This window comes from Pyrgilauda ruficollis, unplaced genomic scaffold, assembly GCF_017590135.1.
Source record: "Pyrgilauda ruficollis isolate IOZ18807 unplaced genomic scaffold, ASM1759013v1 scaffold22, whole genome shotgun sequence".
NCBI classification, from domain to species: Eukaryota; Metazoa; Chordata; class Aves; order Passeriformes; family Passeridae; genus Pyrgilauda; species Pyrgilauda ruficollis.
Window position 1 is genome coordinate 3173851 of NW_024521428.1, and position 16362 is coordinate 3190212.

General features: G+C 41.9%; 1 protein-coding gene across 5 annotated transcripts in view; it reads right to left on the minus strand.

The window, feature by feature from the left end:
• Positions 1 to 1036: 1036 nt before the first annotated feature.
• The window catches only part of MAP4K4 (mitogen-activated protein kinase kinase kinase kinase 4), a 164307-nt gene continuing 148981 nt past the window's right edge, over positions 1037 to 16362 (minus strand). For all 5 annotated transcript variants that reach the window (XM_041468402.1, XM_041468401.1, XM_041468400.1 and 2 more), the window contains 6 exons: positions 11410 to 11544; positions 8968 to 9068; positions 8100 to 8249; positions 7121 to 7280; positions 4987 to 5126; positions 1037 to 4263 (listed from right to left, as the gene is read on the minus strand). In XM_041468402.1, coding sequence (XP_041324336.1) covers positions 4180 to 4263; positions 4987 to 5126; positions 7121 to 7280; positions 8100 to 8249; positions 8968 to 9068; positions 11410 to 11544 — 770 coding nt within the window. In that variant the 3' untranslated portion in view covers positions 1037 to 4179. The remainder of the gene's footprint in view (positions 4264 to 4986; positions 5127 to 7120; positions 7281 to 8099; positions 8250 to 8967; positions 9069 to 11409; positions 11545 to 16362) is intronic.

Here is a 16362-nt window from a genome sequence, read left to right on the forward strand (position 1 = left end):
ACTGCACACTGAAATGAGCATCAGCTCACATCTGTCTTCACAACCTGCTAACAGTGCTCACCCAACTGCACCTAAGCACGTTCAACAATGGGTCAAGGATGATTGAGGAAAACCAGCAGCTCGGAAGCAGCAACTGGAGGGGAGCCAGCAGGAACCTGACCAGCAGTTGGCTGGACTTGAGTTTCTAAAGCTCAGTCAGTATCTATCCTTGCAGAAGTGGAAAAGCTGTGAGGCTTATGGATTTCAGATACCTTTGTCTATAGGAAGCAAATGAAACCTGAAACATGTTTCAACTTACACCACATCCCATGCCTTCTGCAGATGAAATGAAAGGCAGAAGTCTGGGACCACAGACTTCCTCCTCCTTCTCCTAGAGACCAGCCTAGTCGGAAGGAAATGTCTAGTGCTTATCTCCATTTCAGAAAACAGACATAGCCTCTGGTGGAAAAACACAGGCAAAGCCCAAGGGAAACCCCGGGGCCAAAACCAGCAACTTTGGATCAAACCTCCTCAGTATTTGCAGCTTAGGAGAAGCCTGGCTTTTTTGGAGCCATGCTTTTATGCTGTGCAAGAGTCCGGCTCAGGAGTAGTTCATTGCACTCTTGACAATAAAGCAATGCCAGCTTACAAAAACCACATGCCTGAAGGCAGCGTGGCAGGAGGGCACGTTCACAATGCACCCAAGCTCTCCTTGTGCAACTTCTTTCCGGCCCCACACTCACATTTCTAAGATTTTCAGTCTCCTTTCTCTGTAAAAGCAAAAATTGCAATTCTCAAAAGAGCAACTGCACCAGGAGATTGGGCTTTAAGGGGACAAAAAAAAATAAAAAAAAATAATAAAAAAAAAACACCCCAACAAAAAAAAACAACAACAACAACAACAAAAAAAGCCCTCAAAAGCCCACATTTATTGTCAAAGTCTCTAAAAGTATGAGATTTGACAATAAGTCTTTTGTTCTTATGGTAACATGCAACTAGGCAACATGCAGCTTGATTTCTGCAGCCAGAAGATATTCAAAGTACTTTTCACATACAATAGGTGTCAATTTGACTTTATTTAAGGAAAAACGGGGAAAAAACAGTAATTTCCATAATACACAGAAGACAAGTTAGATAGCACTGCAAAAAAAAGGCTGAGTGTTTTACTTGTCACCAGTCTGCTTTGCAGCTCTACGATTAGTAATTTTAATGCAATTTGTCATTTTGTATTATTGTTTAGCATCTTTATAATCAGCAGAGTTTGGGGTTATAAATCACAAAAAGTGTACTACTACTACTATGAAAAACTAAAAAACCCACAAAAATCACTTTCAAATAAACCATAAATATGTGATGCACATTAGTGTAACAAAACCATTTTTGTAAACATTTTCTCCAACATAACATGTGCATAAGATAAAAAATAAAAACACTGCAGTCATACAAGTTAGGGTTACTTTGACTTAAAGATACAGAAAATTATTACTTATTAAAGCTTAAAACTAAACCTAGGAGCTTTTCTTTTCTTCTTTGCTTACAAAAGCACTGTTTGAAGAGTTCAGTGTTGGTATACGAAGTGGTTTTGTAATACTGTTTTTACCTTGCCATGTTGGCACTTCTGCGGAGGCAGAAGCTGCCAGATGGGCAGGCCCTCTGAAGGAAGGAGATTTCCACCCTCCCCCGGAGCCTGAAAACTTCAACAGCACATATCCATGACCTGGGCATCCCTATAGCACTGGAGCATCTTCCTCTAGGTGAATAGCATCAGCTTTCAAGGACTAGATTAATTTTGACCACATAGCACTGGAAGATTTAAATCACGCAGACTGACATTCGATCGAATCAGCTTCGGCAAACTACACTACAGGGCAGCTGTGTGATCACACCCATGTCTACCATCACGCTGGATTTCCGAGTCCCCTTTAGTTCATTATAGTACAAAAGGTTGATCGTTCTTCTGGCTGACCACACCGGGCCTGAAAAGAACACATCCTTCACCTTCAACACTATCCAAAAGTCATACAATTAAAAAAAAATAGTTCTAGGTATTCCTCCGCCAGCAAATGTAAGGCTTTCTTGAGTTTTGATTCTTTTTGGGGGGTGGGGGAGTGGGGGTTGCTGTGTGCACACGCATGCGCTGGAGGTACGCAATTACCGCTCGCTTTTCAACCTCTGCGACGTTCGAAGGAGAGTCTTCAGCAGCAGCGCTGGTCGGGGTTGAAGGATTTACAGCAGTCAGATTTGACACCAAAAGAAGGGTCTGTTGAGTCTGAGCTTTGCACACTTGGTGCTCCTGGCTCTTAATTGATTGTGTGACCAGTCGCTCGAGCCATCAGCTTGACTGAATTGAAGAATACGTGTTTAAAAAGCCCTACCTGTCATGCCATGAAGGAAAGTTAACCACAGCAGAAGACAAAGCCCATGAAACACTGAGAGCCTGTTCACTAAATGAACAGCTTAAGGCAGCTGTCAGCAAAGTACCCCACCAAAGGAATTAAGGGGGAAAAAAAAAAGAAAACAAAAAGGAAAATGGCTGAATCGTGACACTGTGCATTATTACAACACCAACAGATTATTACACACTCAAGATTTCTCAAGTAATGAACATGTAGCCACTAAACAAATTATTACTCTCAAGACATTTATTAAAAATGTCAGAACTTATTCATAAAATAAAACTGACTTAAAAAAAAAAAAAAAAGAAAAGAAAGGAAAAAAGCCAGAGCTGGGATCTTACATCTAAACACAGGTATACGCTGTTTTTATGAATAAGCAGTATTAACTACATTCTTAAAAGAGTTTTAGTGCATTGCATTCTTTAAAAAGAAAAACATCACCGCCCCAAAATGTTTCCTACAACATTTAACAATTTATAGAACTAGCCTAGTTACTTTAACCTGCCTGTTACTAAGCCCATGTGTTAGAAGAGTCAAACCTCTGGTTTAGGCTAAATTCTTACTTCTATTAAGGATGAAACTGGTTTATAAAATGCTTGTTTTACCAAATTTTGTAAGCAGATTACATTGATCAGTGTCTCACTGCCATACCGCTATGACTATTGCCCCAATGGACTACTCGCTCCTCCTGCTGAAACTTGCCATGCAATAACAGTCAGAAACCTTTCAATCTGGTAGTTTTGGTATTAAGATTAAATTAGACATTAATGATTTTCTTCTAAAAACGTATAAACTAAACCACCTCTTTTATTTTATGCATTAAAAACAATGAGGTAGGCACAAAAAAATAAACATATGTGGTTTGGATTTTATTCCTTTTTTTCTTTTTTTCTTTTTTTTTTTTTTTTTTAGTTCTGCAAGTGCAGACTGTGGTAAAACTGTTGTTGCACTTCTAGGTTTAAACAAAAATTAAACCTTTAACTGAGGCAGTGCTAATACTGTGACATAACCAAGTTCTGGCCTAACACAGAATCATTATAGAAAATGAATTTTTTTTTCCTTTTTTTTTTTAATATCACCTGCACATGTTTCAGGCAACACCTGGTACACAGAAAATGACTAAAGTTATTGGCCAGGCCAAAATAAAACTGCAGAAACAGAAAAACCCTAAGAATTCCACCCCAAGCCCCTTCCCACCCTCCCTGTCCCCAAAAAGAAGTTATCCTAGTCACTGTGTCTTTCACATTTTATAAATATTAACTTCTTAAAACCTGCACCTTCCTCTTTGTCCACATATTGTCACATTACAAAAAAGAAATGTCAATTAAATACATTGTTAACATTACTAGACTAGATCTGCCCTCTGTTTCAGCCAGTCTGACTCTCTACACCACTTCTCACCTTCTCTTGCCTGCCTCTTGTCCACTCAACAAACAGCATGGTCATGGTAAGCCTGGTTTGTTTTTCTTCCTTTTTCCCCCCCCTCCTCTGTTTTAACACTAACAAACAGAGTCCTTCAAATCCTAGGAATACTGGAGCTGAAGGGAAAAGAAGACCTGTAGCTTTCTAGCGTGATCCCAAATCTCAAAGACATTGTAGCACCTGATGGCAATATCTTTACAGCACCAGCTGCGTCGCAGCCTCAGTTGAAAAACATAAAGAAACCTAACACCAGTGATGCCTGCACACACATTTACACAGAGTGCTGCACTCGTGCAGGTCTGTACTCCAGTTGAAAATAATTCCAAGTTATGAAGATCTCAGACTCTGGATGTCAGCAATTCCTCTCCAAATCCCACTGCTTCTACCAGCTCAGAAGTGAAGTCCTGCCAAGGGTCATGAAATAGACTTGACTGCTTCCACCTGACCGCACGGAGGCAAAGAAAACCTGCAAAGAAAAGAGATTGGCAAATTCAACAGGCAGGACAGCAGTGGTTTGAATGTGCCTTCACTGTCACAGTATCTGCAGTGCAATTGCAGTCTGGGCTGGTGGGGATGGAGCTGATGCTCCTCATAGCAGCCTGTAGGGTGCAGGGCTCTGCACCTGTGTTAAACAGTGTTGTTAACACATCTGTGTTTTGGCTACTGCTGAACAACACTGGCACAGCATCAAGGCTTTCTCTGCAGCTCCCTCACCCATAAAAGGCCAGTGGGCTGGGATGGGCAAAAGGCTGGAAGGGGACAATGCTGGGACAGCTGACCCAAACTGACCAAATGGATGTATAATATACAGCATCACGTACACCAATAAAACCTCAGGGAATGACAGTAAAAGCTGTGGTAATGACATCTGCCTTCTCAAGCAAGCATTATGTGTGGAAAACATCTGGACATCCACCTGCCCATGGGAGACTATGTATTAACTCTTTATTTTGTCTGGCTTGCATGTAGAAGCTGTCTTATTAAACTTTTGCCGTCTTATTAAACTGTCCGTATCTTGATCCATGAGCCTTTTTGCCTTCTGACTATTTTCTTTCCCTTCCATGGGTAAGGGGAGAGAGCTTGAGGCTGGCTGGGTGTTTGGCTGCTGGTCAGGATCAACCCAACATAAGTACCCAGCTGAAGTACACATTTATCATCTTGGCAAAAAACTTGGTGGGAGGGAATGTACCTTGTCGTTGCGTTCACATAAGAATTTGAGTCTCTGTGCCCTCTTGTGCATGAACACACCATCCAAGTGTCCAGTTTCCACCGACCGTATTTCGATAGCTTTTTCTCCCCAGCCCATGATCTGGTTAGATCGGATGTATGCTTTGGAAAGAAAACAGCACATTAGGATGGGCAGAGGGCAACAGGAGAAATGGGAAAAGCATGGAATATCCTGACACACTCTAGTTAAAAATTACCTGCATGTGCATTATTGTAGCTACACACATGTTCAGAGGGCTATTTCTGTCCTCCGAACATTCAAGATGCCTAAAAAATACCTTTTTTTAATTTTAATTTCTTTTGTGTGTTTTCTATGTTATATGCTTCTTCCTTAAGCATTCATAACAAAGGAAACTTTATAACCTTTAATTAAACAGGAGGAACATTGAGCTTTTACACAGGCTTTTTCTTCCAAGTCTGGGACAAAGAGACATATTAATTAGGTGTTGACTAGGAGAAAGCAGAAGCCAAGGTTTAAATAGACTAAGCCCATCCACTACAGTATGTCCCAAGCACCAGCTCTATGTCTTGTGTGTTATTTCCCTCCTTGATGGAGCTTGTCAGCAAAAACAAAGAATGAGAGGGAAAGGTAAAACTAGTAAAAAATTATCTAGCCTCTCTTAAAAGGAGTAATAATTGAAAAACTGATAATCTCCTTGAGAAAACAAACTGAAGATCATTCTGTGTATCTCACAAGAGGTTCACATTAAGCTCTCAAAGTAGAAATATTATTATGTGACATACTGCATTCCTTTGTGCACAAATAAAACAACAAATCAAACATTTTTCCTTCGAGTGTCACAGGTAACACAGATTAGTAGTAGCATGAGGAAAAAAAATCTATTTTTGATAGCAATAAGCAAATTAAATAAAAAGTAAAGTCACCAGCAATATAAAAAGGTATATTCACAAAGCAATTTGATGGACAGTTTCAGGAATGCTGTCAAAAATAACATAAGGGAACTAATGAAAACTAAGCTGTTGCCTCTGATTTGCATGCATACTTAACAGAAGAATAAAAAGGACTTCCTAGCCAGCAAAATTAAAAAATATTTAACATTACAGTACTTTCCTTTTATATAACATATTCATATTAGTTTTCAGTGAAATTAAATCAAATTATCTACTATAGTATAATGTACACCAACAGTGCATACACCATCCCAATGGAAAATGATTCCTTTTTAAATGCTCTACTAGTGCTAACTGAGCGCAATAGTTACTAAAAATTGCCAGATGAGAAGTTCAGATGGTGTTGATGGTCTAAGTGCCATTGACTACTTCACAAGCATTCAAGTCTCCAAAGGCTCTGGAATCTGCCAGCTGATATATTCTGCTTGCTTTTAGATCTAGTCAAGAGTTAATCAGCACAGCATGTTCCCTGCTGTGCATCTAACTTCTTTAAATTTCCTCCTGCATTGTTGCTCGTGTTGCTCAAACAGCTATCAGCAGTCCTTTCCCAATGTGTGCAGCCCATAAAATGCAATGTGCTTGCCCAGCAAAAGGAGAGTGTGCCTACAGCCCTTGCTTTGCTCTGCACTGAATTACAGCAGCACAAGCAGGAGGGATTCTGGTGTGTACTTGTGTACTACACTCACTGCTTTCACTCTCAATCTTGTTCTGAGCCGGAGAGATGAGGGAGAGTGGTGCTAGGAGAGATGAGCAATCTGAAGGTGAATTAAAGACATCAAATGAGGTACACCTTTTGTTGTCTACATAGACTTATCCATAATATTTTACTCATCTGCCACTTTATATGCCTTAATACTGAAAGGTTTCCACAATTTTGTGGCTGTCTAGCAAAAAATTCTGCAGCAGGTCATGGTGAATTTCTACAGAGGTACAGAGGACCTAAAGAAGTCATGGTGAATTTCTCAATCATGAACTCCTCAACTTGATTGTTTGGGTTTTATTCACAAAAGCTTTAGCACAAAGCAGATCCATATGATTACTCTTCACTTTGCACAGTTGTTTTCCAGAAACAATACAGCACTGACTTCAGATGCAGAAGCAGCACACTCGGTGTTCCCTCCTTCTGCCCATGTGCACACAGACTCACACTCCATAAGAGCACACGGCTCACCAGAGGCACTTACCAACTGAAGTTGGCATTTCTCCCCACTGCAGAACCACATCCTTGGTTATCCTTCCATATGTGTTGACATAAACTCCTTCATCCTCGTAGCAGACCAGCAGCTCCATCCCATCCGTGTTTGGGAGGATGATGATTGCATGAGGTTGGATACTACTCTGGATCTACAGAGACAGAAGGGAAAGCAATTTAATGCTGCAGAGCCTGTGCTAGAAGAAAGGGATGGGGAATTTTGGTTTTGGCTGTCACATCAGGGATTCACAGAATCATAGGATGGCTTGGGATAGCTTGGACCCTAAAGATCATCAAGTCCCAAATTCATTAACTTTACAAGTCATATCTGCTGCCCTCAAGCTAGACACCACAGTGACCAAGATCTGTAAACCCCTGGAGCAGAAATCCTCTCATCTTAAGGCAGACATCTAAATGAGCAAAGATTAATTTCTCTGTAAGGGTCCCCATTTCTTTCCATGTGCAAAAAGGGAGCCTGGGGCAGCAGAGCAAATGCAGACCTCAGATCTCTGCACTGCATTGAATAGTGCTTGGGGTGGCCCATCTGACACCTCTGTGTACAGTGAACAGGAAACCTTGGTAGCTAAGGTCACCTGGTCTTTGCCAACCCTTTCGAAACCCATCCTTGGGCTGTTATGTCATTTGTGCTGCTGGACATTTGCAGGGTACTCAGCCATTCAGCTGCCACCCCTCAAACAGTCACACTGGTCCTCATCAGATCTGAGTGAGCAACTCCAAACCATAGAGACACACTGACTATGAGGTGAGGACTGACTGTGAGACACAAACTCCACAGCACATGTGGCCTTATCTGCTCAGACCCCTGCACCCAATATACCACTGCAAACATCTGGCAGTGATCCACAAGGACAGCCTGACACATCGGTCATTTGGGGAAAGGAAGGGGTTGGAGGTGGGGGGTGACCCACCAGAACGGAAGAGAAAAACCCAGACACAACAGCAGCTCTTACATGTGTTGGTAGATAAATATCATAGACCGATCCTGAATCCACATCAACAGCATGGAAGCCAGCGCAGGAGCCATAGATCACTTTTAGTCTCTGACCCTCTTCTACGGTTAGATCCACCAGCAATGGCTTATGTACCAATTCTCCAAATGACTGTGAGACAACCATCAGTGAGATTTACTTTACTGCTTAGAACAACAATGGGGTTTATAAAACATGCTCACATGCATACATTGTGGATTTATTCCTCCACATCCCTCTGGTCCCTGGACAGCAGACCCATTAGGCTGACACATCTCCCATGGACAGATTACTCTGCAAACTGCTGCATTTCAGTCACCTAGGCTATATTCTGTAGGGTTTACTTGTTTTTTTATTAAGAATTGTTTTCGCCAAAGTTCGGGGCAATTCGGCACTCCTGTAGTACTTTCATCTGCACAACCCACAGTAACTGTCTGTAAGCCAGCCTGGCAATTACACCAAACCAGCCAATTTCATTCTAGCAATATTCAAAAACAGTCCCATAGCATTGCTGAGTATCACTTCATGACTTGCTGAGCTCAGACAGAGAAGCTTAGACTCAAGTCCACTTCTCTCTGTCCCATGTTTTATTAATAGAGAGAGCAAACAAAAACTTGTGATGTTGTGTCATTATTAGTTTATGCTCAGTTACAATTTAGACCTTTAAATGTATTGACTCTTAGAATTAAAAAAAAAAAACCCTCCTAAATTAAAATATAACACAAAGTTTGTGGAGATTTTTCAAAGAACTTGGAACATAGCCGTGACACAATGTCAGAACGTTTTTGTAAAGGGAATAACTGCAAGTGGTTATGAGAAAATCCTACCTATGGCTGAAATATACTGTTACCTTAAAGGCCATAAATTTATGGTATGGCTTTGGTGCCCATGCATAGACTTCCACAGAACTCTTCAATGCAATTACCAAGAACTTGATTCTTTCATATTTTACTGAAAATAAAGGAAACAAAAAATAATTAAGCATAATGCCAAAGTCATTCCAGTTACATCAAGAAAGAAGACAAGTTATGTAAGCATGAAGAAATACTGTAATTTTGAGAGTTTAGTAGCATTGCATTTTAGGATTGCTACTTCTGAGTAGTTAAGCTCTTTGATACATTTATGCTACAGAAGTCATTACTCTTACTAGCAACTGACCATGTTACCATCTTTAGAATTAACTTAGTACTTATTTCCACTTTTTTTTTTTCCACATTGGACAGTGCTGAGTCACCAAGACAAGAAAAGCTGTTTTCAGGGACATTCCAATAAAAGAAGGCCATGACTGGAAGAGTCCATTACTGGCAGTTCCAGTCACAACAGTGCTAGATTGAGCTGATGGAAAAATTACCCAGAGGAAAGGAGGAAGAAATGAAAATTACAACATAACTCAATTTCAAGAGCAAAAGACAAGCTTAATAGTGGAGCACTTTCCTTTGTCCCTAAATTCTGAGATAACTCATTTGAGAAAAAGAAAAAAAATTCACATAATTTATCAGAAATAAAGTGTCATTGTACTACTGATCCATGCTACTACTTGCTCTTTGAACTCTGCAGGAAAGCAAGACTGAACTGTAAGTGTTAAGGAACTTGACACTTCTTCAACAGATAAAAAAAAGTCTCTCAACCTCCACAGCTGTACTGACTAAAAACAGAGCTTTTGTTCGCTCTTGTCTAGCTTACAAGACTTCCTGGAATTTTTTTCACGGGGAAGAGGGGGGTGTTGAACAAAACCACCTCATCTGTGAAAGGAGACATTTGATAATTCTTATTATTTGCTCTGGGTGCTATCTGGGAATTCACCCAAATCTTAAGTTTCAAAAGAGCAATTTCTCATTTAGAGGAGCCAAAAGTTGCCTGAAGCAACTGAGATCCATAAATACCACTTCACACTGACATCGGAGACCCCCGTTGCATCAAAGAGACAAGGAAGTGATCAGTGCCAGCTGCCTCGGTGACAGCGTCCAGACTGCAAGCCCAGCTCCTGGCAGAGCTCTCCTTCTTGGGAACTGAAGCGCAGCTGTCAAAGAGGCCTCGCACTACCTGAAAAAATCCACTGTATTTCTGTGCTTCAGAGGGAAGTTCAGTGCCAGGCTGCAGCCCAGGCTAACAAACCCCTCTTCATCAGGAAGAGAATGCTCTTTGTTTCAGACGCTTCCCTGCTGGAAAGCCTCCTTTCAATAGCTGCTGATGTATTGTTAACAGGCCACTTCATTATGCTGCTGACACCCTGGGGTATGATACCAGAGAAGTGCATTATTAATTGTTTTCGGGGTCAAGCTCCTGGTTCAGCAGTCACTTACTGCCATTGTTATTGATTACGCCCCATTAGCAGGTTTTTCCAAGAGCACACGCACGACGGGAGGGGACTGAGAACAGTTTGATTGCTGCTGCTCCACACTGACTGACACAGCTGGAAAGGAACTGAGCTGGCTCCTGGGAGAAAATCAAATCAGAGGCAACATCCAGTGCCCATTATCCATCCAGGATGCACCGTGAAACTGAAGCAGCAGAAAGAGCTCTTGGTTCATATTCCCACCTGCAGGGCAGCAGGCTCACTGAATATACTCCGCGGGCTGTGAATCCTACATGTCTTTCACCAGCTTTGGTGGAAGTTTTTATACCCAAATCCATTTAAATTACTTAAAACCACTCAAAGGGCACCTGCCTGGTGAAAACACATTTAATTCTGTAACTGTACTGCAGCAGATCTGAGACGGCATTAGGGAATTTCATGATCTAAGAGGAATCAGTGAATCACCCTGAAGTTACCTACATGCTTCTGTTCCCAAATTCTCCCCCAAAGCTCATCTGCTACCTGGCCTTTCTTTCTCCTCCCACTTTTTTTTTCTCCTAGTCTCTAAAATCTACATTAAAGAGAGACTTTTTCAATCCATTCCAGCACGTAAATTCATCATGGTAAAAGATATGTGAAACTTGTTAGCAAAGGAAGCAGTTGCTGGGGACGACAATCGCTCTATTACCTAAAGAGATGGTGAAATGTTACCAGCCCTCACTGCGCAGATCAGCACCCTTCTGGAAGTTCCATCCATTACAGGAAGGAGATAGATGGGATTTGCAAACTCCCACTTCCCAACCCACCACAAAACCCCTCTCACCTTCAATCTAACCCTGTAACTTGCCATCTACTTTGGTGCTTTGCCAGCAAGTTCACACTGAGAAACAGGTAAGACAGCTAAACATAAAACAAACCCAACAGCTACATGCACTGCAGTTCCCTTTCTCAGCCATCCTTTATCCCAACTATTTGATTACTGCATTTGCTACTCACCAACTTTATAGTGCACACAGCCTTCCAAGTCGCCCACCGTTGTCCAGCCCTGTTTCTTTTCTACTTCAGGATCATTGTGAAGGATTTTATTTCTTAACCACGACAAATAGTAAACTCGCAACTTGTTCTTCTTACCTGACCACAAAATGAAAAAAAAATGGTTTATCTCCACAGGAAGGTACTTGCAAAAAGCCCTACCCAGGCAAACAGAATGCTCTGCAAAACAAACCGGCAATGAAGGAGAAAATGCTGCAACCACAGAAATCTCCCTCAGTTTTTCATCCACAACAGCTTCACTCCAGACTCCACCCAGACACGCGCTTTCCCAGTTAATCAGTGACAGATACACATGGTAGTACCACATAAACATAAATGACAAACTCAAGGGAACAACTCTTCAGCTATCTGGTTCTTAGGACCAAGACAACTTTCGCTAGAACAGGGAACTCCCACAACAAAAGCACCAAAGAGTCATGCACTGAGATTAAAAATATATATGTAACTGAGTCAGAACGGCTCTTTTAGACACAAAACTGTAGGAGAGCAGCAGGATGGAACGTGAGACCTGAAACTTCTGCTTGCTAAAAGCTGATGTCTGCTTTGTCAGCAGCCCTTCCCTTGAGCTGCAAGGGTGTAATACTTACCAGGCTGCACACAGAAACTGTGAGAGGTGTTTCTTCTCCACAGGTGAAAGAAGCTACCTGCCCAGGCTGCCCTATCTTCAACTGACACCCCATCTGCCACGTCATAAATACAGCTCAGACTTTTAACTCTCAATACAAGAAGACCTCTTAGAATGCAAAGCAACGTTCCTGATAAACTTTACCCCTGATTCTTTAACAACTAATGGCCTACAAAGCATTTGTTGAGCTAGTGAGAAGATGGCCCTACATGCACATACTCAAAGCTTGCACCTCCTTTCTCCAGCTGCTTTGCTGCTTGGAACCATTTCAGTTCCACAGATTAAGCTGTGGCTGAGGAGGGGATCATATCTGCTTTGACCAGTAGCAACTTAACAAGGCTCCATGAGGTTTCTTCCAAAGGAAGGGCAACAGGAGATGCCCTCAGGGACCCTGCTTGTCAGCAGAGCAGCTCCACGCTGGTGCTGCACCAGACACAATGAGGAGCCATGTGCCTGTCCAGTGTTTCTTAGCCACTGGAGGCGAGAGGGAGACAGGTGACCTGTACTGCAGTCACTGCTGGGCTGGCCAAGCGACACGGTACTGGTCTGTGCTGTCAAAAGCCACTACCTATCAAGGTGACACAGCTGGCAGCCTGACAGCCAGATGCAGCTACAGAGTTCAGCTAAACGTCTTTAATTTGTCACTTAGTTTTTCACAGGATACCTACTGACAGATCAGTTCACAGGTGGCTGCTCAGGGGATACTGGTTGCAGCAGCACAAGAGGCCTGAGCACTGAGACCATCCTGCTATGCACAACCAGCTCCATACTGGGGGGCTGGAGCTGGCACAGGCCCCCTACCCTGATAGCAAGGGATCCCCCAATAGAGCCAGGCTTGTCAGGAAAAGCATCTGCAGGGGCTGGGTTAGCAGTGTGGGAAGCACAGCTTGCAAAGAGGCTTCTCCATGGACTCCAGCACCACAAGCCATTGCATTAAAAAGACATAGAGTCTAAAAAATCTTTTTATGATTACTTGGATGGGAAAGGACAGGAGGAAAAAAGGAGGCAGTTTCAAAGTAAAAAAAATCTGTTCACTAAGTTTAAATTTGAAGTGGATTTGGAGAGCTAATTGCAAATACTTGATCTACTACTCAGTTTTAAAAGCCCTTCTGTTCTGATGCCATGCAACAAGATGTGAAGTAACACTGCACCATCTTTTGTTTATCTCCATTACAAATGGGATTATAGATTTGGCAGTAAATGAATACCCTGATTTACTTCCTAACTTAATATTTAGTAAACCGTGTTTCATAAAGGGGTAAATCCCTACCACTCCTGTAGCTTTCTCAAGATCTGGAGGACTGGTTCAGGAAACAGTTATTTCCAGAAGTCCCACATGTAACCAAGAAATGGTCCTTCCATGAAAACACTGCAAATGATAGCCACACGGGCTCTTTTAAAAACACTGAAAAATAGGAAACATAGTTCAGATCAGAAGCACAGCAGTTCTGGGCAAGAAAGAGCTCAGAGGGCTCAGGGTCTCTACAATGTACCAAATGCTTTCAAAACCATGCTGAGTCCCTACCCACAAGGAGACAAATTCTGCCTCAGATATTTCCATGGTTGTAGGTTCCCCAGTAGCTTAGTCCAACTTTAAGACTCAGAACAAACAGTACACGTGGGAATTTCCCAGCATGTGGCTACTTTTTTCCTTTTGATTCACATGATATGCACCAGGGTATTTCTCTCCAACCAGAAATATTTTTCAAAACAACTGAGAAATATCTCAAGTGTGTTCCCATTGTGTTCTGGTGTCTAGACCACAAGGAAAAGTCACAAGACAGGAAATTCCTCTGCCTTTCTGCAGCCTGACATGAAAAGAGCAGAACCGGTTAGTTATATAAACATGGCTATGCATTTATTTCAACAAGTTGTGCTGCTCTTAATGTTCACATTTGGAGTGGGGGAGATTAGATCCTTCTCCTTGTAAAGCTCTACCAGTCAGTTTAAACAGCTCTCAAAATTCTGGCTTTTTTTGACTTTTTGCAGGAACCTAGTCTTTATGATCATGAAATAAGAAAGAAAACTCTGCTCCAGCCATCAAATGAACTAATCAGACAGCAAATTCTATGGGAACCCCCAGCTTGGATTCTCCCAAAGACATAGTTTCAAATGCAAAGTCCTTTTTCCTATATTGAGATTTTTGTTTTTATTGTCACTGTGGTTTTTAAATATTAAGCAGGCAGATTCCAACCAGTTCTTCCACTCTGTCATCTCTTACCTTCCTGGTGCCACCATCAGCCAGTTGGGCTGGCAAAACCCTCAGGGAGCCACAGCTGGAGCGTGTTCTGCATGCACGTTGCCACTCTCTCCTCCAGCATTTTTATGACTCTGCATTGTATCACCTGAGCAGATTAAACTATGTTTTTTGCCTCTCAACAGCATGAACTGAAGCACCAATCAACTACTCTTGCTTTACCTGCAAGGCTTTCTTGTACCGTTTCTAGCAGGCTCAGTATCTCAATATCAAAAACATTGTTTGTCAGAAAGTTCTGTATTTCAAATATAAATTGGGCCAAGAACTGATTTCATGTTTTCAGACTCAAGTGTCTGTTAAAAACAGGTTTAGGTGACAATCCTCTCAAAATCCTAACACACTGCAACTTCTTCACACAATGCGGTGACACCTTTCAAACCCTACCACCACCAGCACATCACTTTCCAAAAAACTCAGGGGAACATACACCTGAGTGCACCACAGTGAGCTGAACAATGCTTCCAGTGAAGCTGCAGCAGTGCTGGGACAAAGCTCAGAGACAGTTCCATCACTAATCTGCCAAAACACACCACGTGCAGAAACATACCCTCATCTCCAGCATTCCAATTTTGCCTGGAGAGGTGAAGCAATGCATCACAAATAAAAAGATACTTAGGTAAGTCCAGCATGAGTGTAAAGAACTGAGTTGTGCAGCACAGAAGACAAAAGCAGGATATAAGGGGAAGTTTGGGCATAACACTGTTATGATCCCCCAGCCCTGCCTTTTGCCAGGCAAGGATGCCTCTTCTGCCTCATACCCCAGTAACCTCCCATAAAACACAGGTGATGGCACAGACACAAAGACATAAAACAACCAAAGATCAGCTGATTTCTTAAGGGTTAATGTAGCGTGTCTCCACAGAGGAAGCAATAGTTTTGAAGGAAACAAAGAAAACGGATGTGTCAGGGTACTCCAATTGTGACTGATGCAAAAATAAATAAACTTAAAACAATTATACACAAGACTGAATCACAGTTACTTGTGATTTGTCTAGGGTATGTTTCAAACCAACAGATTTTACACAAGTCATACAATATTTTTGTTTACAAGGTCTGCTATAGAATAAACTATATCAAATAGTGCCTTTCAAACAGCTTATATTTTAACATACTGCATTAGACATCAAAAGGACACACAGCAGGTTGTGTATTTTTAAATGCTGCTTGATTCATCTTTCTCTTTTTATAGATTTCACAGCATAGCAGTATCTGAGCATGCAGCAAGTGACAAGCCAATAAAATTCAGTTGTTCCAGACAGAAACAAATCCCATGTTGATGACAGCAGCACGGGCATGGCTCTTCGGATCTGGGGTAACACAACATTGCTAATGCGCTATATTCTACTGAATTGTCTAATATGTGTCCTTTTGAACAAGTGTTGGGAGAGCCAGAGAGCTCCTCCAGAGCACTTAAGAGAGATTCCTGAGCCTTGAAAAAATTTAGGTGGGTCTGAACAACAACAGCGAATCCTGTAAGAAAGCTCATGTAACATCCTCTCCCTGTCACACACACACAGCATAGCAAAGGCTGATTTCCCAAACCAAACAAAACAAAAGGTAAATGGCTGAACAACACCTGTGAAGAAAGACCAACAATGCACCACATCAAATTGTCCAACAGCAGGTTAAACTTATGCCATAACTTTCTGGAGCCAAAGAGTCTGGAACCTCAAGCTTCATAAAACACATTTTTCATCAGCACACACAAAACAAACACAAGCATCACCACCACCCTTCATCTCCCATTGCTTTGCCATTCCCAAGTTGCAGCCACTGAGAGACCAGGCACCAATCTGCCTTGTCACTCTGCTTATTTCCGCACCATGTACACACTGTACTCCTCACTCTCCACTTTTACTGCAAATCACTCTTACTTCCCTATTTTGCCAGAGCTTTCCCCATTCTACAGATTTTAACACAGAAGAAAAACATTCTCAAACCCAAGGAGCAAGTAGTGTAGTCAGAAAGAGGCCAGGTAGAAAGCAATCATGACAGAGGGAAAGAATGCTATTTC